Genomic DNA, 27,002 nt, shown 5'->3' with positions numbered 1-27,002 from the left:
TAGTGCATACTTAACCTTTTTTTCCATTTTTAATTCAGTGATTTTGTTTTAGAGTGATTGGTTCTTTAAGCATCTTGTAATAGCTATTTCAGTGCTCATTATATATGTTTGGATTTCTTTTCGTTGTTGTTGTTAACCTGGAATACTGTGTAGTTACGAAGAAATTTTTTTTTTTTTGCTTAGATTGTTGATGAATAGTGGCTCTGAGATGACTGTTAATTGTGTATAAAAGTAACCTGACAAGAAATGTTTTGTTATATACAGTTAAAGGACTTAGACCAGAATAACACAGCATTTTTTTCTTCTTCTTCTTCTTTTTTTTTTTTGAGATGGAGGCTCGCTCTGTTGTCCAGGCTGGAGTCCAGTGGTACAGTCTCGGCTCACTGCAACCTCTGCCTCCCAGGTTCAAGCAGTTCTCCTGCCTCAGCCTCCCGAGTAGCTGGGAATCCGGCCTGTGCCACCACAGTGCCTGGCTAATTTTTGTATTTTTAGTAGAGACAGAATTTCACCACGTTGGTCAGGCTGGTCTTGAACTCCTGACCTCAGGTGATCCACCCACTTTGGCCTCCCAAAGTGCTGGGATTACAGGCATAAGCCTCTGTGCGTGGCCGTAACACAGCATTTAATACAGTTTTGTAAAATTATCAAATTTTGGACTTTTTGTTCAACAGTTGATGAAGTCTCAATTGTTGCAAAATGAGAAATTCAAACAGTTGACAAATATATCTAGATATATTCATTTGAGCTGCTTGTAGAGTGATGCTGTTTGCATATGCCAAGCATACACTTGATCATAAGTCAGATTTAGAAGTTTGGATTTTTTTTTTTTTCCTCTTTCTAAAGTGTGTAATTTTGGTGATGGGAAATTTGACTGAATCTAGTTTCTCAGGAACAAAATATTTTAGGTTGTGTCACCTTGACACTATTACATGGTGCATTCAGCATCTGGGAATATTTGTTTTTAACTATGAAAGTGAGTGAAACCTAGCGTAGTGCTTACATATGTAAAGCTGAGATGGTAGATAGTTGGATTCTTATAATTTATAAGTTCTTATAATCTAAGTCTCGACAAGTTGCTACTGCAAATTATATCACAGATCAGACAGATAAGTATCAAAGACCAATCATAAAGAGGGGTCTGTTAACATTTTAATCAGCTTAAAATTGGCGATAATGGTAAAGACTCTTAGACTCAAAGACTGTATTTCATTATTTACATTTCAAATGAGAGTTTTTTGCAGTTTGGAAAACTTGTAAATGTGTTGAATTTATCTTTTTTTGAGACAAAGTCTCGCTCTTGTCCCCCTGGCTGAAGTGCAGTGGTATGATCTGAGCTTGCTGGAACCTCTGCCTCCTGGGTTCAAGCCATTTTTCTGCCTCACCCTCCAGGTATCTGGGATTACAAGCACCTGCCACCACGCCTGGCTAATTTTTGCATTGTTAGTGGGGAAATGGGATTTCACCATGTTGGCCAGGCTGGTCTTGAACTCCTGACCTCAGGAGATCTACCAGCCTCAGCCTCCCAAAGTGCTGGGACTGCAGGTGGGAGCCATCTCGCCCAGCCGAAATTTATCTTTTTATTGCCTTTTTTACTCCCAAGGCTTAGGGCAATGGTCTCTCCTCTCCTCTTTTCTCTCCCTCTTTTTCACTTTCTCTTTCTCTCTCTCTTTCTTTCTTTCTCTTTTTCTTTTCATCTTGCTCAGTGCCCCAGCCTAGAGTACAGTATTGCAATCATAGCTAACTGCAGCCTTACCTCCCAGGCTCAAGCAATCCCACCTCAACCTCCCTGGTAGCTGGAACTACAGGCATGCACCATCACACTTTTTGAAAATTTTTTGTAGAGACAGGGTCTCTCTCTCTTGCCCAGGCTGGTCTTGAACTCTTGGGTTCAAGTGATCCTCCAACTTTGACCTCTCAAAGGTACTGTGATTACAGGCATGAGCCACCATGCCTGGCCAGTAGTTTTCAATTGTGGCTGTACTTTTAGATACCTTGGGGAGTTTTACAAAATACTGATGCCCGAATTCCAGCCCCAGAAATTAATGTGATTTGGTTGGTCTGGGGTGCAGCCAGGTTAGCCCTCCACAGTGATTGAGCCATTAGGGTCCTCTGACTTTTTCTTTTGAACTGTTTCACTTGTGTTAGCTTTACATTCTTTAATACGGTGAAATACACATGCACAGTGTAGTCATTTCACACTTAATGGGTCTTTTGAAAGTATTGCCATATTTGTTTTGCGTCTGTGTCTGTCTCTTTTCTTTCTTTCTCTCCCCCTTCCTATCACATATTCCTTTCTCCTCTGTTTCTTTCTTTACTTTCAGTTTATTTGAACTGTCTGGTAGTAAGTTTTAGGAAACCGTATTTCCCATTATGAGAAGTTAGTTTATCATCACTCTATAGGAAGTTGCTCTTCTTTTAAAGTATATTCTCGAATGCTTACTTGTACTCCTTTTGGAGACTAATTACTTTAAGTCCCTAAGTTAGCATCTGACTCCCAGTGGGCTTGATGTGATGGCTTACTCTTGTAGTCTCAGCACTTCCTGAGGCTGAGGTTGGAGGATCACTTGAGCCCAGGATTTCAAGGCCAGCCTGGGCAACAAAGTGAGACCTTGACTCTTAAAAAATAAATAAAACTCCCAGTGCAAATTGTCTTCTTAGGGTGTTAATCTACTTGGAAACTATAATGTTTTCTAGCCACCAGTTAACTAGTCACTTAACCAGTTTCTGAGACGCAGGTTGCATTGGGCTTTTTCTGTCAGGGCTTAACTTACACACTGCAAGACAGTTGCTCAACTAGGCCAGCTAGCTAGTGCATCTTTAGAGATCATCTAGGGCATGTTCAGCTCTCCATTTACATCACCTGAAGTAGGTCCCAAGGGCTGGAGTAGTTTCATCTGTCTCTGGAAAAGCTATTTTTTTAAAAAAATATATTTTTTCCCTGCCTGATTGCAACACTCATGCTGCTTCAGAATGGGAATGGACTGGAGGAGACTTGGGAATCTGCATTTTTTAAAAAGTATCTCTTGATTCTAAGGGCTTTGTTTATTTTAGTATGCTTATTCTTGTTGCTTTATTTATCCATTTGTCTATCCATTTGTTTTTTTAGAGACAGTTCACTCAGGCTGGAGTGCAGTGACAATATCATAATCCACTGTAACCTTCAACTTCTGGGTTCAAGAGATCCTCCCACCTCAGCCTCTAGAGTAGCTAGGACTACAGGCATGTACCACTATGCCTGGCTGATTTTTAAAAATTGTTTTGTAGAGATGGGGGTCTCGCTTTGTTGCCCATGCTGGGCAAATCTTATTTATGATTTACAACTAGGACTGCTACTGAATATTTTTATAGTAAGGTATTATTTCTGTAACTTTATGGATGAGTGTATGCTATTCAGGTCTTTTCAAGTCAATGTATTTCTAAATGTAAACTCAATTAAGGATATTTGTCAATGATATTCACTAGTGAATTCTAGAGCATATGATATGAGTAAATGGTCAGTCATTGTAAAAATTGAATCATCTAGTGAAAGGATGACTGGAAATAATATTTAATGGGGTAAGCTAAGCCAGGAATCATTGTACATAAACATATTAGGTGTGTCTTATGTCGTAAACATGCCTACTAAAACTAGTTGGAGGAAGAATGTGCATAGATGTTGAAATAATGAAAGAGTTGGCTAATTGTAAAGAAAAATGATACAACCTCTATGTAATTAGTCTTTTTAATCAGTTGCATATATTCATAGTATTTTTTTTTTTTTTTTTTTTTTGAGACGGAGTTTTGCTCGTTACCCAGGCTGGAGTGCAATGGCGCGATCTCGGCTCACCGCAACCTCCGCCTCCTGGGTTCTTCAGGCAATTCTCCTGCCTCAGCCTCCTGAGTAGCTGGGATTACAGGCATGCACCACCATGCCCAGCTAATTTTTTGTATTTTTAGTAGAGACAGGGTTTCACCATGTCGACCAGGATGGTCTCGATCTCCTGACCTCGTGATCCACCTGCCTCGGCCTCCCAAAGTGCTGGGATTACAGGCTTGAGCCACCGCGCCCGGCCCCTTATTCATAGTATTTAATTTGTAAAGTGAAGATTGTAGACTAGATGAGTGCTCTGTAAAACTAACAGAACCTCTGACTTCCAAGTACTTTTTAAAGGTACAGCCCCATCCTTGATTGTAGTTAGTGGAACTTGCCTAACCTGTAGGGAATTTTGATTCATCCCCTTTGAAGGAATAAGCTAGATGGCTTGATAGTCTATTTCATTTAAGTTTTATGAAACACGGTTTTCAGTTATCAGTTATTAAAATTCACTTTAGTTTCCACCATCTTTTAAAACAGTGGTTCCCAAAGTATTGTCCACAGACTCCTGGAGATCCCTAGGATCCTTATATTTAAGGGGTTCACAAAATCAAAATTATTTTCATAATGAAACTGAGACATTATTTGCCCTTTCGCTGTGAGGACATTTGTATGGATGGTGAAGGAGTAGTGGTGGATAAACTGCCAGCACTTTAAAATGTATCTAGGCAATTATACCAAAGGTATGAGTTCTTACTTTGTTTTTTATAGTCAAACACATGTTAAGCATTGGAAAAAATGCCAGTTCACTTAATAATCCCCTTTCTGCAGCAGTAGAAAGGTTTAATTTTAAAAATCTCTACCCTGGAGTACATTATCTTTTTAATATTCAATGTGATTAAATGAGAAGTATGCATAAAGCATTTCTGCACATTGAAGTACAGTGTTCTTTTCTAGGAAAAGCCCTTGTGTGATTTAGCTGCAAGCTGAACTAGCTGCTTTTTAATGGGACACCATTTTTGTTTTTATATAACAGAATGACAGATAAGCCATAGCTATTTAGATTTGAGTATTTGGCAGGTAATTCCTTGGAAATGAATAAGTGAGACAGCCACTTCAAGGAAAACATTTGTAGCCAGTGCTAAAATTAGATTTTTGGGAAACACCTATCTGTCACTATGAACTTGCCAGTTTCTTAATACTTAAAAGACTTTTCTGATAAGATGGGTGGTGATATTAAGGAATGTGATCTAAAAAAAAATATGTTGGGCTGGGCACGGTGGTACACACCTGTATTTCTAGCACTTTGGGAGGTGGAGGTGGGAGAATTGCTTTTGACCAAGAGTTCAAGACCTGTTTCTACAAAAACATATAAAAAATTAGCCAGGTGTAATGGCATGTGCCTGTAGTTCTAGCTGCTCTGGAGGCTGAGGTGAGAGTATCGCTTGAGCCAGGGAGTTCAAACCTGCATTAAGCTAGAATCATACCACTGCACTCCAGCCTGGGCTATAGAGCGAAACTGTGTTGTGGATGTGTGTAAGGGGTGGAGGCGGGGGTGGGGGGAGTATGAGGAAGTGTGTCAACATTAGGAAGATCTGTATAACTCATTGAACCAGTATTTTCCCAAATGACCAATTTATGTTACAAAATCATGAATGGGTAGGCGATCCATTCAAAGTACAGCATAGACAAATGGATTTTTATGTATCAGAGCCAAAAAGTTCATTGATACAGGTTCAGATTCCACATTGTAACTAACCTTTCAGAATTGCCACTTGAATTTTGGTGTTGAATAAAAGATGAATATTTATTATTTTCTGAAACGGCTATTAAAATACTACTCCAGTGAGCTATCCATGCGAGACACATTTTCTTCATGTACCAAAACAACATATCATAACAGATTGGATGGAGAAGCAGCTATGAGAATCCAGCTGTCTCCTATTAAGTTAGGCATTAAGAGAAACTTGTGAAGATGTAAAACAGTGTTACTCTTGATTCCTAACTTCTGTTGTAGAAAATTCTATTTTTCATAAGATATTTATATTAACATGTAATGGGTTTATTATTTTAAATGAATTAACAAAATGAATACCAAAAATTTTAGTAGTTTTATTTATTTGTAATATGATAAATATCAATGTATATAGCCCACATAAACAAAAGCTATTTGACATCTTTAGTAATTAAGAATATAGGCCAGGCACAGTGGCTCACGCCTGTAATCCCAACATTTTGGGAGGCCGAGGTGGGCGGATCACGAGGTCAGGAGATGGAGACAATCCTGGCTAACATGGTGAAACCCCATCTCTACTAAAAATACAAAATTAGCTGGGCATGGTGGTGTGCTCCTGTAGTCCAGCTTCTTGAGAGGCTGAGGGAGGAGAATCGCTTGAACCTGGGAGGCAGAGGTTGCAGTGAGCCATGATTGAACCATGGCACGGCAGTCTGAGCGACAGAAAGACTCTGTCCCCAAAAATAAAAAGTAAAAAAAAATTAAGAATATAAAGACTCAATTTGGTCAACATGGCAAAACCCTAACCCTATTTCTACTAAATACAAAAATTAGCCGGGCATGCTGGCAAATGTCTGTAATCCCAGCTACTTGGGAGGCTGAGACATGAGAATCATTTGGACCCAGGAGGTGGAGGTTGCAGAGAGCTGAGAACATGCCACTGCAGTCCAGCCTGGGCAACAGAGTGAGACTGTGTCTCAAATATGAATTAAGGGGTCCTGAGATCAGAGAGAGAGAGCTGCTGTTTTAAAGTAACTAGTTCTAAATTACTGATTTATTTCATTATGTAGTTTGTACTATATTGCTATTTTTTCTAAGGATGTTAGTCATTCAGTTTTTGTTCAGTTATCAGGGAGCATGTAGCAGTCAGACTTAAGTAAAAAGGGGAATTCATTGGCTTGGTCTGGAGATAGAGCTGGCCTCAGATTGCCGTATCTAGGGTTTCAAGCAGCATTACCAGGACTCTTGACTTTGCTTCCTTTCTGTTTCTCAGGTAGTTTCCAGTCTAACTACTCCTAGCTTCAAGGAAGCATGGAGAGAGCTTTTTCTTTTCTCTGTAGTTCCATCAGAAGTGCTGGAGCTATGTCACTGGCCTGCCTTGGGTTATTTTTCATCTCTGAAACAACATTGTGGTCGGGGGTGGCTCTCGTTAATCTGGGAATTGTCCCATCTGGTCAGATAGGAAGATTGTCCTTGGAAAATCAGACTGCCGTGTTACAAATGGGGAAATGTATGCTAGTACACAAAAACTGATGTCCACCTATAGTGCTTTATTGTTTCTTCTTTTAACAACTTTTAATTTATTAATCCCAAAAGGATAATTTTTAAATAAGGTCATTTAAACTGAAGGTGTCATACCAAAATGACATTTAAATTTAAGACACACGGGTAAACAAGAAGCATACTTCTCAATTTATCCTGTGTAGTTCATCTTAAAAGTTAAAAAAAAAAATGTTTGTGTTGTTTTTATTGCTTTATAAACTCTTTGTGGTCTTGGAAGTTCTACGACTGCCCTCGGTTTGAAGAACCTCAACTTGCTGTCTAGGATTTAGTCTTGAGCTTGTGCTGCAGACTACCCCTTTTTTTCCTGTTGGTAAATCTAAGTTTAGAGTTTCTTCTTAGTGATATTTTACCAGGCCCAGCTTTTTTCTCCCTCCTCTAGTTAAATTTAAGCACTTTTCTCAGATATTCCCATAGTAAGTAGTTTATTGATCACTGATCAAAACACATAACTTCTAGAAAATATATGTTTGACACATACAGTACAGTTAATTCAGATGTAAACTAACATCTGAGAAATAAAAAATGCCAACAGTCATTACCTAAAATATATGAATTTATATGAGAGCCTCTCAGGCCAGTATTCAGCTTGTTTAATTTTAGAGAGTATCTTAATTAGTTTGGTTCTTTGGCTTTCTAGTCCATTGATTATTATACCTATGGTCAACGTTAGGTGACAGCTTACAGTTAATAGCAAGGCTAGAAGAAAAAAACAATAGGTACTGACAAGAATCAGCTGTCTCTTTTTGCTGACTCTTTACCTCTCATTACTCTGTACTTGACTGGATCTAATACCTGTATATGTTAGTGCCTTTCAGATAGGCTTAACTTCTCTACTAATCTCTTCAAACTCAAGATACCTAAATCTGAATTTGTTACATACCTCCTTTTAAATTTTTTGTTCTTTTGTAATCATTGAGTTAACCTATCTAAAAATGGGTCATCTTTTGACTATTCTCCATTTTTCACCCTTCATATTCAGTTGGTTAGAGATGTCAGTCTTTTCTACCTAGAAATATCTCACTGATTTTCTCCTCCTCTCCGTGGCCCATTGCCCATACCCCTAGTTTAGGATCTTATCACTATTGTGGTAATTGTTTCCTAATTGGTTTTCTATTTCCTTTTCCAAAGCTGTTTTCTATGCTCTCACTGAAGTTTTCTTTCTAATACAAATCTAATGCTGTTGTTTCTCTTTTTCTACCATGAACCTACTCTAGACAAAGCTCTTATTCATCTCTGCTTTTCCCCATCATTTTCCTTCAGCCTGTCAAATTCTTAATCATGCATGATAATCCATTAATACTATTCTACCGGAATTCTGATAGTTCTTCCCTGTTATATGGTAGTATTGTGCTTCTTTGTCTGTCTCATCCCTACCTTGAAATTAGGTATGGCCCAGAGTTTCTTGCGTTGGCACTGTTGACATTTTAGGCTGGATAATTTGTTTTGGGGTTGTCCTGTACATTGCAAGGTACTTAGCAGCAACCATGGCCGTTAGCCACTAGCTGCCCAGTAGTACCCAGTTATGACCATATATTGCCTCCAGATATTGCCAAGTGTCTCCTGATGGACAAAGTTGCTCCTGGTTGAGGACTCCTGGCATGGCCATATGACTTTGGCCAGTCAAACATGAGCAGAAGTGTAGCCTTTAAAAGAAGATACATGAATTGTCCTCTCCCTTTTGCTATTTAAGGACATATGTAGAAATGGAGCCTTTGTCAGTCTAATTTCTGAGAGATGACAGTTAGCAGTGCCCCCAGTTGATCTGTGATGAACATGTATTCTGTCTTATGCAGAAAATAAGCTTTTGTTTTAAGCTACTGATCTTTTGGGGGTTGGTTGTCACTGCAGCATAGACTAGCCAACCCTGACTGAACATTCTGCCAAGACTTAAGTTACCTAGGAACTTTCCATGCTCCCTCTTTTATAGTCCCAAATTACTTTATACCTGCTTCTTTTAGCATCTGTTACTTATGTAATAATATGTTTGGGTCTTCCAGATTAGTAGTTCTCAGTGGAGTAAGTACTGCTGTTTGAGGGATGTAGTGGAAATTTGTGGATGGGTTTGGTGGGTTGGGGGCCAGGGATGCCATCCTGCAATGCGAGAGACTGAGTAATTATTTTGCATCCCACAAGACCTATCAGATGCCCCAGAAATTCATGTAGGAGAAAAACATAATTAGCCCAGAACCTAACTCTATAATATATATTCACTTTGCCAAGAATTAAATTTCTCTTAATTTATTTTTTTCTTCACTGCCTGACTCCCTTCTCCCCCGCCCCCTTCTCGTTTCCTCCCTCCCTTTCCTTGGGCTCTGTTGCCCAGGCTAAAGTGCAGTGGCGTGGTCTTGGCTCTTTGCAACCTCTGCCTTCCAGGCTCTAGCTATCCTCCCACCTCAGCCTCCTGAGTAGCTGGGACTGTAGGCATGCGCCACTATGCTCGACTAATTCTTTGTATTTTTTTGTGGAGGGGTTGGGGTGGGGGGTCTCACTTCGTTGCCAGGCTGGTCCTGAGCTTAACTGATCCAACCATGTTGGCCTCCTAAAGTGCTGGGATTACAGGCCTGAGCCACTGTACCCAGCCTTTGTTTTTTTGTTTGTTTTTTTGAGACCAAATCTTATTCTGTCACTCGGGCTGGAGTGCAGTGGCTCAATCATAGCTTACTGCAGCCTCGGTCTCCCAGCTCAAGCAGTCCTCCTGCCTCAGCCTCTCATTAATTCATTTTCTTAATTGAAGTTGTTTAAGGGTTCACCATTTGAGAAAATCCGTGTTACTGACTGCAGTGCCAGTGTGCTATTTGAGTTGCCAGTATAACACATTTGTCTTGGAAGGTCTGAATTTGTAGCTGTCATATTTGTGATGATTCTATATATAAGTGCAAGCATCTAACTTCTTTATTATACATTCTTAGTTGGCATGCCTGAGTATTTATAGATGGAAATACACATTATATATTAAGGCTTTCCTTCTTTTTGTTATAGTTAAGGCATTGTTAAATTTTCAAAATATATGTAAATAGTTTAGAATTTTGTTTCAGTAAAGCTAAGGTGGTGATATAAATTGTCAGAAAAAAATGGGATGTTGGTCTGAGAGAGTCCAGACCCACTTTCTTACTGTGCGCCACCTGTTTTTGTGTCTGTAGTGCTATGTACATACATTGTTTGTTGAATTGGTTAATGTATGGTTCCCAAATTGCTTTTATGTACATTGTTGCATCTGATTACCACAGTAAATCTGTAAAGTTGGCAGGGCAGGCGTTCCAATTTTATAGATGAGAGAACTGAAAGAGATGTTAACATTCAGTTATGCTGCTAGACCTTTAATCAGAATATATAATTTTATTTATATTGGTATTATGCCCTTGCCTACCATTACTTCCATAATCTAGAACCACTTAATGTAGGAATACATCTGTATATTCCTGCTAGTGTTATTTTTTATATACAGAACTTTTAATTATGTTTCAGGCACTGTTCTCATAGGAATACAATAAAGAGAGAGATGAGAAAGCTTTATTTGTTTAAGAAAGCAAGGTCATTATCATTTGTATTCAAAACAACTTGGCTTTAAAACAAACTTTGAGATACTATTAAGGCCGCAGAATAGCATAAATTTTAGAAATGGTGACATGGTGAGATTGTGGTGGAACAGTTACACTTAAGCATTTTAATTGCACTGTAGGTTGAGACATATCTTTTGGAATATATCAGAAAATGACTTCAAAAGCATCTGCACTCTTCTAATTTGTTTTAAGATAATTCCACAGAATAAAAATCTGTAGTCAGTCCACAAACACTTGCCTGGTATATGTCAGGAACTGTGGGTGGTGCCGGGAATTTCTAAAGTGAGAGTGTTCTTGCTGTTCTCTTGGATTTCTAATTTGTGGCAGCAATGTGGCACAGATATGTAATCAGATAACTGACTACTGTGAAAGCTGGAATTCTAATCCATATCTCTGACTCCAAAATCTCCCATGTAGGGAGTTATCAGATGTGTAATTCAGCACATCTTTCTTTTTCCCTCTTTCCTGATTCCTTTTCTTTCTACAAGTCTCACTCTGTTGCCCAGGCTGGAGGCAGCCTTGAACTCCTGACTCAAGCAATCCTTCTGCCTCAGCCTCTTGAGGAGTTGGGACTGCAAGCCCACACTATCATGCCTGGCTAATCTCCTACATTTTCTCAGACAGATTTTAATAGGAGAAAAAAAAAGAAAAATGCGTAATGTATTTTAGGAAGAATCTCCTTATAAAACTATTACTTTTTTTTTTTTGAGATAGGGTCTCACTCTGTCGCCCAGGCTGGAGCGCAGTGGCACAATTATGGCACAGCCTTGACCTCCTAAGGCTCAGGTGATCTTACAGCTTCAGCTCCCTGAGTAGCTAGGACAACAGGTGTGCGCCACCACCATACCTGGTTAATTTTTTTATTTTGAGTAAAGATGGTGTTTTGCCATGTTGCCCAGTCTGGTCTCAAAACTCCTGGGCTCAAGTGATCCACCTGCCTCAGCCTCCCAAAGTGCTGGAATTACAGGTGTGAGCCACTGTGCCTGGCCACAATTAAACATTTTAATATTTTGACAGTAGCTTTTTTACTGAACACTGTGTGTCAGACACATTACGTATAATTTTTCCTTTGAGCTTCTATAGACCCTCCTTTTAATCTAGATTCAGAGTAACTTCATTTTCTTATTACTATGAAAGCTGGAATTCTAATCCAGATCTCTGACTCCAAAATCGCCCATGTAGGTTAACCTTGGTTATTTGGAAAGTATACCTTCAGCATATGTGTATTGAGTGTGGGCAAGTGCTATCAGACGTATGAAAAGCTGCTTCTCTGCATGGGGTTTATGAGTTGAGACAAACATTTGTGTAAAAGGATAACAGGGAGAAGCAAGTCTTAAATATCAAGTAATTGGTGTACATTCTGAAGAGGCTTAAAACTACAACAGTGGCAGGGAGAATGGGAGGAGAAATAGAAATGACTGAGGTAAATAATTTTCTAACTGTGAGGGAATGAATGTAGGGATAGTGAAAGACAGAGGCAGAGCAAAGATCTTTGTGGCTAAGCTTTCCGAGACTGGGTAATTGTGTGTAATTGATACTTTTTAACAATAAAGGTCTTTAGAAGAGGAAGAGATTTTGGTAGAATGATGAGTTTTATTAATCTTGTGGGAGGGTTTAAGGATTCAAGTATACAGCAAAAGAAAATGAAAACAAAATAAATCTGGAATGCAACTTCAGTGAACAAATAAAATACAACCTAGCACATAAAGTACAGGCTTCAGTCTTGCTTTATTTTCTTTGTTCTTAGGCTAATGGCCTTTTCCTATTCTGTGTAGAGTCTTGGGATCAGATAAGTTACTTTATTTTTCTACTTGTTGAATGGATTCTTTTTTAATCTTCATTTATTTTATTTTATTTTTTTGAAAGTAATTTACCCTGTTGCTTTTACAAATCTTTTGAGAAATTTAGTGATCTCTTTAAAGAACAGCTGTATTGAGATATAAATTCCATACCATAAAATACACTATTTCAAAGTGATGTTTCAGTGGTTTTTACTATAGTCAGTTGTGCAACCATCACCATTATAAATTTTTAGGACTTTTTCATTATAACAAAGAAATACCATATTCTTTAGCAGTCATTCCTCATACCCCTTCCTGCCAGGCCCTAACAACCACTGATTTACTTTCTATCTCTGTGAATTTGCCTATTCTGTATATGTCATATAAATGGGATTTTATAATGTGTGACCTTTTGTGACTGACTTCTTTCACTTAGTATGTGTTTTCGAGGTTTATCCATGTTGTAACATGTACTAGTACTTTATTTTTTCTGGTTGAATGATATTCCATTGTATGGAATTCTATTTGTACATTCATCAGTTGATGGACATTTGAGTTGTATCTGTTATGAACAGTGTTGCAGTGAACATTCATGTACAGGTTTGTGTGGACATAGGTTTTAATTTCTCTGAAGCAGAATTGTGAAGAGGGGAATTGCTGCGTCATACGGTAACTGTGTTTAACATTTTATATTAATACCAGGCTGTTTTCCAAAGTACTTGTGCCATTTGTAATCCCAGCAGCAGTGAATGAGGATCCAATTTTTCTGCTTCTTCAATACTTATTATTGTCTATTTGATTTACCCATCTCAGTAGGTATCAAGTGGTAGCTCATTGTGGTTTTGATTTTCATTTCCATAATGACTAATGTTGAGCTTTCATGTGCTTATTGGCCATTAACTTTGGAGAAATGTCTTTTAGAATAAAAGAGACCCTTATTGGTCTCTTTTAACAAAGGTCAGTGTTAACTGCTAGGTAGCATTTCATACCAGGCGATGGTAAATTTTTCATAAACATTAATGATAGACCTTTAGGTTTAGCTGGTTGTTCATCAAGACTACTTTAAAGTACTAATCCTCATAAGTAATCCTTTAAAAAAAGTCCTGGTAAGATTTTCCTTTCGGGTGACTAGTACAGTCAGTAAGACTCAATTGAGCGTGTCACTATCATAATTAGGAGACCTAATTTTAATATTTTTGGAATGTCAGAAAGTGACATTTTGATTAAGTAATTTTATTTTTAAAATTTATTTTTCATGGTTAATATTTTATAAGAATTTTAAGTAATTTTCAACTCTGAGCATCAGATTTTAATTATGTGCATTGAATCTCTGACTTAACCAGAGCAATTTCATCTTTTTCCAAGTATATTTAAATCTACTTTGTGAAATGTGTTCTGATATGTGTCTTTTTTTCTTTTTTAGGTTATCTTGAATACATGTGTAACAGTTTTACTTGCAACGTTACCTGTTGTTTTATACTGTTTCCAAAAGATAAAAATTGTTCTGGAAATTGGAGACATATTTGATTTAAAAGGAAAAACTTGAACAAATGGACAATATGTCTATTACGAATACACCAACAAGTAATGATGCCTGTCTGAGCATTGTGCATAGTTTGATGTGCCATAGACAAGGTGGAGAGAGTGAAACATTTGCAAAAAGAGCAATTGAAAGTTTGGTAAAGAAGCTGAAGGAAAAAAAAGATGAATTGGATTCTTTAATAACAGCCATAACTACAAATGGAGCTCATCCTAGTAAATGTGTTACCATACAGAGAACATTGGATGGGAGACTTCAGGTTAGTCTTACAAGAATTTTTCTATACCCTCTGTGGTGGCAGATTTAAAGACTTGCTAAGTTTCCCTTCAAGTTTCTGTAGGGTAATTTAATGCATGCTTCATCTGTTCAGATGGTGTCATTCAATACAAATATGCATTATGGGAATATGTGGAAGAATACGCAAAAGATAAAATTTTAAAGTTTTTTATGTTCTGACTCAGAAAAATGTTCAATGGAGAAAATTTGGAAAATAAAAAGCAGAAGACAACCCACATTTTGCAAGAAATTCCTTTAGCACTTTGGTATTCATTTTTGTAGTCTGTTGTTTTCTTTTTCTTTCTTCCCCCGCCCCCCCCCCACCCCCCGAGGCGGAGTCTCATTCTGTCACCCAGGCTGGGATGCAATGGTGCAGTCTTGGCTCACTGCAGCCTCTGCCTCCCAGGTTCAAGCAATCCTTCTGCCTCCTCAGCCTCCTAACTAGCTGGGACTACAGGTGAGTGCCACCATGCCCAGCTAATTTTTGTATTTTTAGTAGAGATGGGGTTTCACCATGTTGGTCTCAGGCTAGTCTCAAACTCCTGACCTCAGGTGATCCACCCACCTTGGCCTCCCAAAGTGCTGGGATTACAGGTGTGAGCCACTGTGCCTGGCAGTGTTTTCTTTTTTGATATTGTATGAACATTGAAACAACTGGATTATGCTTAGTCCTTTTATACCTCCTGAGTAGCTAGGACTACAGGCACACACCACCATGCCTGGTTAATTTTTTATTTTTTGTGGAGACAAGGTCTTGCCATGTTGTCCAGGCTGGTCTTGAATTCCTAGGTTCAAGAGAGCCTACCTTGGCCTCCCAAAGTGATAGGATTACAGGTGTGAACGACCAGGCCCACCCACTTTTTGCATTTTTAAAACCTGAGCACAGGCCTTGAAATTATACCAGTGTTTAAATTCTAGGTCTGATGTGTGACATGGCCAAGTTAGTTATTTTGAATTTTAGTGTTCTCATTTATGAAATGGGGATTGTAATACTGACTTGGTAGGATTGTGAGGGTTAAATCAGAATATATGTAAAGTGTATTGCATAATGTGACACACGAATAAATGGTCGTTTATTTTTCTAGGTGGCTGGCCGGAAAGGATTTCCTCATGTGATCTATGCCCGTCTCTGGAGGTGGCCTGATCTTCACAAAAATGAACTAAAACATGTTAAATATTGTCAGTATGCATTTGACTTAAAATGTGATAGTGTCTGTGTGAATCCATATCACTATGAACGAGTTGTATCACCTGGAATTGGTAAGTAGACTTTTTTTATCCTTAGAAACATAAAGGAAAAATGATCTCTAGTGTTTTACTTTTTGTAAGTTAAATTATAAATTTGGAAGATAGCCCGGGACTTTAAATAAGGTTAAAGAATGAGATATTTTTAATATAAATATTTAAATTTGAACTCAAGAACAGACTTATATTTTGGCTACTAAAACCAAGTATTATAGTTGACATTTTGCCCATATAAAACATTGTTTTTGAGAAATAAGATGGAAATCATTATAAGTTTGAATACTTAGTGTATGTATTGTTAGATAGCGTTTATGCTACTTCTGAATTGAAATGGTTCGTGAACTTTTGTAATCTCTGGCTTAAATTTACATTCTCTGTTTTTAAATGGAAAATATTTTCATCGTAATGATTAATGTTTTATTTTTTCCCCTCTTTAAACAATTAAGATCTCTCAGGATTAACACTGCAGAGTAATGGTAGGTAATCTTTTTCTTATTACATTCTCTTTCTTGTGTTTTATCCTCTCTGTTTTTTTGTTGATCTAGAATTAATTAGTTTGTGTGGGCGGCAGTAACCTTAACAAGAAAATAACTTACTGCTTTGGAAATTTAGATTGGGGGGGGGGGGCGTGTCAGTGTTTAAAACTGGATTTAAATTGGCTATTTGCTCTTTGTATTTGAACTGTAATTTATGAATTAAAGTACTCTAAAAAGTATGATAGGGGAATTAACCAAAAACAAATACAAAGGCAGTTTTTCAAGTTAAGCACTGTTTTTGAAGAGAATCTCACAGTCAGTTTAAATGGATGTTAAGTACCCAGAATGTTTGGTAATTTGGAATCACGTATAACATATCCAGTAAAAATACCAGTATTCTATTGTTTCTTCATTTCAGTCTAATTATATTTTTATATAATGTTGAGAATGGTTTAAAATTGCACTCATTTGTGTTTTTTCAGTCTTGTTACATTTTGAGTAAATAAATCAAGGCTACTTTAAAAGCATATGCCCATCACAGCTTACTTTATTGAAAAAGTGTTTTAAGGTGAGAAAATGAAACACCAATGGGGGTGTATGTTTTTGTTTTTTAGTGTAATATTTGAGAATGGAGTCTTATTAAAGCTTTAGCTCTGTTACTTAGAACTTAATAAAATTTCTGTAAGAAGTAATTAATTTGCAGAGAAACTCTTATAAAGAACCACTGTGAACCAGGTGCAGTGGTTCATGTCTGTAATCCCAGAACTTTGGGAGGCTGAGGCAGGTGGATCATGTGAGGTCAGGAGTTCGAGACCAGCCTGGCCAACATGGTGAAACCCTGTCTCTACTAAAAATACAAAAAATTAGCCAGGTGGGTGCCTGTAATCCCAGCTACTCATGAGACTGAGGCAAGCGAATCACTTGAACCCAGGAGGTGGAGGCTGCAGTGAGCTGAGATCATGCTATTGCCTGGGCAGCAAGAGCAAAACTCCATCTCAAAAAAAAAGGAACCACTGTCATCTTAGAAAGGTGTGCTATTGTTCTGGAGGGAAATGAGTAGTAACTTGGGACCTTTTTTGTTTGCAGAATTTTAGAGATGGGTCAGAAATACTAGGTGACCTTAACCAAAATTGAGGAAGAGTTTGCAAGTCTTCTTGTTTTTATTTTCCACCTTTCTCCCATATCACTAATGGAGGAAGGAAGACTTAGTGCCTTGTGGTGCTTGTTAGTGATGAGTAGGTTTCTGAGAAGTGTGGGTTTATTATTAGGAGCTGTTGTGGTGGTCTGGGAAGGGTTGCTTTAAAATTGGCTAAAGCTCTGCCTCTTTGCCATGCAGACATTGATATCATATAACTTCTTTTTTTTTGAAAGTAAACACACTTCATATCTTCATTTTCCATCCACGTTTTTGGAGAATTAAAACATTTGGCTCAGTAGATATTAAAGGTTGGGAGACTGCAATGATAAGTGTATCTGAATCTCTCTATGGGGCTGTTTGTGAAGGGGTTCAAATTCTGAATGCTTATCACACACCTCCCCTATCCTAAAATTATTGAGGCACTGTTATCAATGGGATTGTATGGGTTGACAGCCTTTCTTTAATGACTCTAGAGCTGTATTCAGCCTTGTAGATCCCCCTAGTGGTGGTTTTGTAAAGGGTGTCTTCAGTGCCTTATTTCCTCAGAAAACAAGGTGTATTTCTCACAGCTCCTTCTAGATTTGGACAAAGGAATAATACAAGACCAGGTAACTAAAAAGTTAAGAAAATGGGACATTTCCTTCATTTTTGAGTTAAAGTCTTGTGGTAATCATTTACAGCCTGCCTTTTATCTTTCATGAAACTTTCTATGACCAAGTTGACCTGTGTATTCATTTTAACAAATATTTAATGAGCATGTATTGCTTGGTACTTAGGTTCCAGGGATGCTAAGATAATAAGATATGTCTTTTCTACTTAAGTGAGCTTATAGTCTAGTGGAGGAGAGAAAAAAATAAATCAGAGAGTGATAATACCATCAGACAGGTGCAGTGTCCTGCCTGCTGGTGATGATAAAGAATACAGATGTAGGGTGGGCCCAGTGGTTTCAGCTTCTTTGTCACCTATAAAGAGTATATTATTTGACCTTCTTAGAACTTTTTTGTTTTTTGAGACAGAGTTTCGCTCTTGTTGCCCAGGCTGGAATGCAGTGGTACAATCTTGGTTCTCTGCAACCTCCACCTCCTGGGTTGAACCGGTTCTCCTGCCTCAGCCTCCTGAGTAGCTGGGATTACAGGTGCTCACCACTACACCCAGCTAAATTTTTTTTTGTATTTTTAGTTGAGTTGGGTTTTCACCATGTTGTCTAGGCTGGTCTTGAACTGCTGACCTCCGGAGATCCACCTGCCTTGGCCTCCCAAGCTGCTGGGATTACAGGCATGCGCCATCATGCCCAGTCCTCTTAGAACAGTTTGTGATCACTATATATATATGTATGATTACTCTAAGAAGATGGTGAAATAACCATAGGTAACGCTTACTGAGTATCGTTTTGTATCAGGTCAGATTGAGCTAAATGATTTCTGAGTATTGTGTTATCATTCTCATGATACTTCTATATGGGAGGTGGGATTATTTATACTTTAATGGGTGAAGGGACTGCTACTTGGAGAGGTGAGGGAACTTGCCCAAGAATAGACGACTAGGAGAAGCTGGAGTAATGTTTGCTTGCTATTAGATATTTAAACAATGGAAAAATACTACAAAAGACTGCAAACTCCATGACAGCAGGGATATTTGTTTTGTTTATGGGTCTATCCCAAGTACTAGAACAGTACCTGGAACATAGGTGCTCAAGAAATATCTTTTCAGTGAATGAATTTGTTGAATGCTAGCCCATGAAGAGAAATATTTAACAATTTGGTGTCTGTTTTTCTGGACTATAAAAAATATATACTATATATTTTTTAATTTTATTTTTTTGAATAGGCAATACATGGTCCATAAATCAAAATACTATAAAAAGGTATACAGTGAAAAGAAGTGCTCCCACCCCTGCCCCCATTCCCCCCTACCTCAGGTAATCACTTTTGTTAGTTTCTGGTGTTTCCTTCCAGGGTTTCTATATGCAAAAAATACATACCTCCTTTCTTACACAAAACGTATACTGTGCATACTATTCTGGACCTTGCTTTTTTACTTACAGTATATGATTTTTTAAACATGCATATGATCATAGTGTACAATAGTGTTTTGTAACTTGTTTTTTCCTCTTGGCAAAAATATATTGCAGACTTTCTATCCTTGTTGATACCTTCAGTTTTACCTAAAAAACAGTTATTATAGAATATCTGGTTAGAGAGATCTGTACACCAGTAGAAGTTTCAAACTTACATTTGGGAAGTTTAGCCGGCATATTTAAGGCAAGAAAAATTTATGAGTCATAACTATTTAAAAGCAAAATCCAGTTGGTACAAAAAGATGTTATGATTGCTGATTAAGCTGAAGAGTCACCTGAAAAGCTGAAGCAGTGAGTATCAAGTTGACCAGTTGTATCCTCAAATCAGCTAGCAAAGCCAGTAGGTTGGTAAAAAGATCCCAGTCATTATAACAACAACAACAACAAAAACCCTAAAATGTCCAGGAAGTAATTAGAGATGGCAGGATTTATATGAAGAAAATCATTGAACTTTGTTGAAGGGTATAATACAAGGCTGAATAAATGTAGATGTACTGATTTTATGCCTCAAACATTTTTTTTCTTTTTCCTATTTTTTATTATTTGGCCAAAGTTAGTGATGAGTGATTGGGTTCAGTTTTTTTATTGATATATTTTGTTAAGTATTTAGCAATACATTTTTATTGATACAATTTGTTAAGCATCCTTTTGATTATCTTTTTGTTTCCATTAAATTTCTGAAGAGGAACTTTGGAATGGGATTTATGGGTCTTCAGAATATCATCTTCATGACTTTTGATGCATGAACTTTTAAGAGGTTCTTAAGAAACTTGCACAATGGATGATTATTATTGCTGTGAAATGTCTCAATTTAATAAAAAAAAAAATAGCCATGTAACTTAACTGATATTTACATGTAGTAGATTTGTTTTCAAAGGTTGACATAGGGAAAGATAAGGGAAATAATAGGTTGGTTCTTAATGAAAAAAGGAATGCCTTTTTGTGGTCTACTAATTGACTGCTTTGTGAAGAGAACCTACTATTAGTTCAGTGGACTGTTAAGTTCTGGAGTAGTGTTAGTTCAGAAGCAGAAAAGGATTGGTTGCTAAAGATAAAAAGCAAACCTTAAAACAATAACCTAAAAACAAATGGGAAGATTCTGGGCAGAGAATTAACATTAATGCAGTTCAGTTTCCGGTTTCTTTTTTCATGCAACAGAGCAAATATTTCCTGGTTTGTTTATGGAAAAGTGTTATATCAGTTGGAATCTAGCTTTGCTTGTAAAGGTGTAAGCACATAGGTGAAAGATATTGATTATTGAGTTTTCTCACACCGTGTACTTATCAAATATTCTTATTTGGGTTGGGTTTCTAGAGGGAAATTTCAGATTGACTTTTCATTTAGAATTTTACCTTTTGGTTCTAAATCTATAGGGGACATTTAATACACTTCATTTTTAAAGTGTATTAAAATACTGCTTAACAGTAAATCTAGGTCATGGAATTGGATATCTATCAGATCCCAGTCATATTTCCACAGTGTGAAATTAGCAAAAAGATACAGTTAAGTACCCAATCTCGATTTAGACTGAATAATTGTTTTTCTCAGCTGGATACACATTTTCCAGCCATTTGGTTTTTGCTTGCCTTATGTATTTAGGTGATTATTATTCTAGGTTTATCAAAAAACTGAGGAGTACCTTTTAGGATTGTTGCTGGAGGCTGTTGGAACATAGACTAGCTTCAAATTTGAGAGTCAGATTGATTGATAAAATATATCTGATGCTATTACTGCTAAATAAGTGACTTTTGCTGGTAAAGTAGTATGCTTTTAAAATAATACAAAAAAATTCTGAATTAAAGTTAGTTATTTACACCGTAATTGATTTTAGATGTTGTTATATTGCTAATAAGATTTTTTTTTTCTGGGAATAGAAGCTTACACAAATTTAAAATATGTCTAATTTTCTACATAGCTCCATCAAGTATGATGGTGAAGGATGAATATGTTCATGATTTTGAGGGACAGCCATCGTTATCCACTGAAGGACATTCAATTCAAACCATCCAGCATCCACCAAGTAATCGTGCGTCAACAGAGACATACAGCACCCCAGCTCTGTTAGCCCCATCTGAGTCTAATGCTACCAGCACTGCCAACTTTCCCAACATTCCTGTGGCTTCCACAAGTGAGTTCTAGAACCAAATGTAGTCAGCAAGTTGAGTTGTCCTGTCACTTGGAGGGAAATGCCAATTAAGTAAACGTTAAAAGTAACTGTGGTATCTTTCATAGGTAAACAGGTATTAAATAGATGTATACAATCACTTGGAATTTAAGTAATGGCTTTGATTATAATATTGATTTAAATTAATGATCTATGATTTAAATTAATGATCTATGATTTAAATTAATGATCTAATTTAAATTAATGATTTGCACTTTACTATTACATGTAGAAGTAGCATCTTCAGCTCTCAGATAGATTTTGGAGAAATACTTAAATAGTTAACAAGTAGTTTTGATCCAAGATGTTTATGAAGGTCTGTGTTAATGGAATGGCAACCTTTCTTTTAATCCAGTATTCTTATTTCGCTTTATCTGGGATAATATTACTTTATAACTGTCTGATTTTTCTCTTTGTGCAAAGGGATCTTAACAGATTTGTTATATATATCTCAAGATAGACATTAAGTAATTTAGTCAATTTTGATATAAAGCTAAATTCTATATCTTTAAAAAAATATATATATATATTTAAAAAAAAAAAAGTCTGTTTCAGAAGAATCCTTCTTTTCTGCCCTGTCATAGGAGGGAGAGGGGCTACTAGGTTCAGGTTTTTGGGGGCCTGATTATATGATCTGGTTCTGTTATTTTCACAGTAACCAAAGGTTTGATAGTTTGCTGCTTGGCAAATGAAGAAGCCTCCCCCCACCCCCACCCCCCAATAAATCATAGAGCATTGTCTTGGCATGTGTATGGTGTTAGCTGCATGCAGTTGCTAAGGGAATTGCATATAAACCCACATCAGAACAGATTTTTGACAGCTCTGGGCTAATACTGTGTTAGTTGCTACCAAAATAGAATAGTTACCATTATTCTGTTTGCTTTACTATCAGATTAGATTCAACATAGAAATTTTGATCTTTAGAATAAATGGGGGCTGATTTCTGTAATTGTGAGTTTTCAAGTGAAGTATACCAAAATTTCATCTCTTTCATTCATTATACCACTCTGAAGCAATATGTTTTTGGTTTGCTATATAAGAGATGACAGTCTCAGTATGGGCATCATATTCTAAATGGGTCATGTAGATTAAGCACCTACCCAGATCTTTAATGACTTGGTTCTTCTGCTACCTGTCTACGTTTTATTTACCAAATTAGGAATATGGTTGACAAACAGTGAGTAGTTTTAGAAAATAAAAGAAGGTACATTTTAGCCACTTGAACATAGGTTAGCGCTAGAGCACAGCTACCTACTTCTGTTGATATTATCTGGACACTGAATTTCTGTGCCTTTGTTAATTTTTACTAAAGTGACTTCATTTTGACTGTTTTGTTCCCTCAAGTTGAGTCCTATTCGAAGATTAGAAAAAGCTAAATGAAATGGAACAGGTTTTATCCTGGTATTTATTGGGTAGATTTTAATAATTGAATACTATAAATATTGTAAAGTTTTAGAACTTTTGTCAAAATGTTGCCTTAGATTTCAAAAAGTATATTGATAAAATTAAAGAAAAGAAGTTGAACTAAAATAGATTTGGAAGGCTGTTTTACATGAGCTGATTTGGTTGTATTAAATTGTTTAACCTTATTTTACATACTTAGAATTGTATAAGGAATTATTCAGTATGGGTAACTACAATGGGTCACTTTACAATTTGTGTTCATTTGACACCTGAATATTTTAAGAATTTCCTTCTAAATACCTGTAAATTAAAACAACTTACCTTGTGTAGTTAGTGACAGTTTTTGTAAGTTAGCTAAGAGTATGTAGTATGTAGAATTGTTAAAAACATGGACAAAACCACAATTAACCTTTAAAGATAACTTGCAGAATCTGGGGGATTAGTAGGAAGGGAGGTTGCTAAGATGTCATCTTTACAAGTAAATAATTTGGAAGTGTTGAAATATTCTCTTTAGCTTTTGGTTTTGTAATTCTTAGCTTTAAGGAAATGTGATGTGTAGAGAAAAGAAAAATATTTCTTTTCTTTGATACTTTGAGAAGTGGCAACATTTACTCTCTTCCATGAGATTATATTCCCATTTAGAAAAGAATGAGGTGATGCCAGTGAAAAATAATTGTAAATTTAGTGCTTTCCAAATGGGATAAACAGTTGACTTAATTACCACTCTTTAAGAAATCAAGGTTTTTTTACTTTAAAAAAGAAGCCTTAAAAATGTAGGACGGTAAGCAATATCATAGAATGATTTTTGAATAGAATAGAAGCCAAGAGAGGCTTGGTTCTCTTGGTATATTACATAGAGAGAGGGCAACTAATTTCTTGTAAATCTAATACGATGGTGTTCTTGAAAAGAAATGATTCTTGGTTTATAAAAGCTCTTGAAAAAATTTCAGAGTATAGTGATGGTTTTTTGCTTTGTTTTGTTTTTAACCAGTAAATGGTATATCAATTGGACAGCGGAGCTAGATCTTTTTAACTTCCTCATCTTCACCATCACATCCTATTTAAAATAATTTCCTGCTCGGCTTTTCTCTGTCAAACCCTAGCATTCTGCCATTACCAATACCAGTGCTGATAATGATTATTCAGTTTTCAACATTTTCTTGAGCCTGGATTTTTGGGGTCCTAATCAGAAAGGTCCAGAGAGAGCCGATGGAGTGGCCAGGGATGAACTGATTACTTTTGAAGAAGTTAACATGATAGACCAGACAGTGGTGTTTTGCTGGCATTTAAAATATATTTGTGAAGAAATAAGCCACTAAAATTAGCGAGAAAATGACCTAAAATGGAATAATTTTGAGCTTCATCAAGTTAAGGTTTGCCTTTATAGATGACTTTAGGTTTTTTTACCTGATAGGCCATGGGTGAGTTACACTTTTTGCCCATCTTTATAGTTGTGCATTATCAGATAAAATTGGTCCTTCATTTAGTATATGAAATCATAAGATGACATCTATGAATGTACCATGTTAATGTCTTCTTGTTCCCCTAGGTCAGCCTGCCAGTATACTGGGGGGCAGCCATAGTGAAGGACTGTTGCAGATAGCATCAGGGCCTCAGCCAGGACAGCAGCAGAATGGATTTACTGGTCAGCCAGCTACTTACCATCATAGTATGTACATACTTTAAAAAAATATTTTAAATAGTTGAGAAAAAAGTAGGCAGCCTTTATAAAAGCAAATTAACCCATGTGGGCCTTAATTTTTAGACAGCACTACCACCTGGACTGGAAGTAGGACCGCACCATACACACCTAATTTGCCTCACCACCAAAACGGCCATCTTCAGCACCACCCGCCTATGCCGCCCCATCCCGGACATTACTGTAAGCTCTTGTTTTTGTTGTAAGGGCTTTTTTTTTTTCTTTCTTTTTTTTGGTAGGGCTTTGTTTTCTTTTTCTTTCTTTCTTTCTTTCTTTTTGTTTAAGAAATGTTTTTACATCTTTTATTCATCCCGTGATTTTGTTTCATTAAGTAGTGCTTTTCAGTATTTTTTGTGAACAGTATTATTTTTCATAGTTATACCTTTTTATTTTAGAGGAGTCATGTTTGCTGAATACATTTATTTCTCTATTGCTAATGTTTCATTAACATCACATTGATTTCCATTCATTTGTTTGTTTGCTTTGTATATGTTCTTAGATCTCATGTGCGTCTTGTATATCCACCCATAATGAATTGAAACCCTTTGAGCACTAAGTTCTCAAGGTTTCCCTCAGCATAGTATTCAGTGTACTTTGGATAATGTTGAATCTATTCAATAACTCTATGCCGGCATGATTGGGAGGAATACCCTACAGATAGCCTCTAGTTTCAGGTAGAATAGGAGCATTGTTCATATGGCTTAGTAAAATCAATCTCATTATAATATTAATAGTACCAAAGAAAACTTAGACAATATAGAAAAGGGTAAATAAGAAAAGCAAAATTACCCTGAATCCTGCTACTCAAAAATAGCCACTTCTAATATTTTGTCATTTTCCTTCCAGTCATATAAACAGGTATATGTAAATTGATAGAGGGCTCCTACTATATATGTATTGTATATATCTTGCTTCTTTTCAGTTATGTTACTGTTTTTTCTATTTCTTAAGAGAACGTAATTTTTAATGGCTCCCTGGGCCATCATAGTGGTTATGGGTGTTGGGTTTGGACCTTTAACTGGCTCTGTGACCATTGACAAGTTATTTCACCTCATTAAGCCTCAAGAGTTGTATTAGTAGTATCTACGTCAAGGGGTGTTTGTAAGAAGTAAATGTAATAATTTATGTGAGGTGTTTAGCACAGTGTCTTTACATATAACAAGTTTTCAATTATGTTAGCTACAATTTCATTATATAACATCCTTAATTAACATAAGTACTTGTTTTTAGGATAGACCTCACAGTTTATTATTATACATTGCACTATAAATTGTACTGTATTGCACATTACATGAATAATTCATTTTATTCTGTATTAAATACTGGATGTAAAATTATGTCTAAATTGTGTAATAATAGCACTTGGCAGGTAGCACTAAAATGTTAGTTATTAAATAGCCGCAAAATTATTAATAGTTCAATACGATTTGCTTATTGTAAAGTAATTTAATTAAGTTCTTAAATGTTGTGTAAGCTTCTTTTAAACAACTCTTAACCTATAATAGTTATATATAAGTAAGATTTACCAAAAGTTTTAGCATTAGACAACTTTTAATAAATAAAAATGGAATTTTTATTGTCTTTTCTTTAGGGCCTGTTCACAATGAGCTTGCATTCCAGCCTCCCATTTCCAATCATCCTGGTAAGTGTATTTAAAAATTGATTCCCTATGTTTAGATTGATTTAGTACAGGTTTTAATATAATTAGAGGGTCACTTCACAGATAAGTACAATACTCATCATGACATGAGTTAATCAAATATAGGCTTTAATGTCAATGCATACTGCTATAAATGCATAACCTCAACTAGTTAATGCTATTTTCTAATCACCAGGAGATGTTGGGCCTAAACACCAGTTCTGCTGTGAAAAGAATGAATTAAATCTATCAAGAGGCCAAAGGCAACTGCTGAATCAAAAACAGAGATCCAAATGACTAGCTAAATGGCCCCACCCCTATCCCCACCTATGATTCTATCTAGGGTAGGTCTTTCTTCAGAGCCTTGACTACCCTCACTCCTGCAGACTATCTCCCACTAAGCTATACAAACACTGAGATCCCTAAGTTGTCAGGAGCCACTAATGACTCTCAAGGATGCTGCCAGCAAAAAAAATTCTCATTCTTCAGACTCTAGATTTTCCTTCTTATCACGATATATTCATTTACATGAATCAAGATTCCATTTATATAATTAAAAAAACAAAGCCAGATTATTAAACTAGACTGTTTAGGAATATATTCATCACTTCAAAGAGCAAAAAAGGGCTGGGCACAGTGGCTCACGCCTGTAACTCCAGCACTTTGGGAGGCCGAGGTGGGTGGATCACCTGAGGTCAGGAGTTCGAGACCAGCCTGGACAACATGATGAAACCCCATCTCTACTAAAAATACAAAAATTAGCTAGGTGTGGTGGCGGGTGTCTATAATCCCAGCTATTCGGGAAGCTGACACAGGAGAATCATTTGAACCTGGAGGTGGAGGTTGCACTGAGCTGAATTGCACTACTGCACTCTGCTTGGGTGACAGAGTGAGAGTCCGTCTCAAAAATAT

At 36.7% G+C, this 27,002-nt stretch overlaps 1 protein-coding gene across 2 annotated transcripts in view; it reads left to right on the top strand.

The window, feature by feature from the left end:
• Positions 1-27,002, top strand: part of SMAD4 (SMAD family member 4) — a 54,361-nt gene that overhangs the window by 2,656 nt on the left and 24,703 nt on the right. For both annotated transcript variants that reach the window (XM_039463633.2, XM_039463634.2), the window contains exons 2-8: positions 13,856-14,231; positions 15,334-15,508; positions 15,940-15,969; positions 21,100-21,312; positions 24,302-24,421; positions 24,518-24,634; positions 26,043-26,093. In XM_039463633.2, the coding sequence (XP_039319567.1) occupies positions 13,983-14,231; positions 15,334-15,508; positions 15,940-15,969; positions 21,100-21,312; positions 24,302-24,421; positions 24,518-24,634; positions 26,043-26,093 (955 nt within the window). In that variant the 5' untranslated portion in view covers positions 13,856-13,982. The remainder of the gene's footprint in view (positions 1-13,855; positions 14,232-15,333; positions 15,509-15,939; positions 15,970-21,099; positions 21,313-24,301; positions 24,422-24,517; positions 24,635-26,042; positions 26,094-27,002) is intronic.

This window comes from Saimiri boliviensis, chromosome 13, assembly GCF_048565385.1.
Source record: "Saimiri boliviensis isolate mSaiBol1 chromosome 13, mSaiBol1.pri, whole genome shotgun sequence".
Taxonomy (NCBI): Eukaryota; Metazoa; Chordata; class Mammalia; order Primates; family Cebidae; genus Saimiri; species Saimiri boliviensis.
The sequence above is the reverse complement of the archived record's forward strand: the minus strand, read 5'-3'. Positions and strand labels throughout refer to the sequence as shown.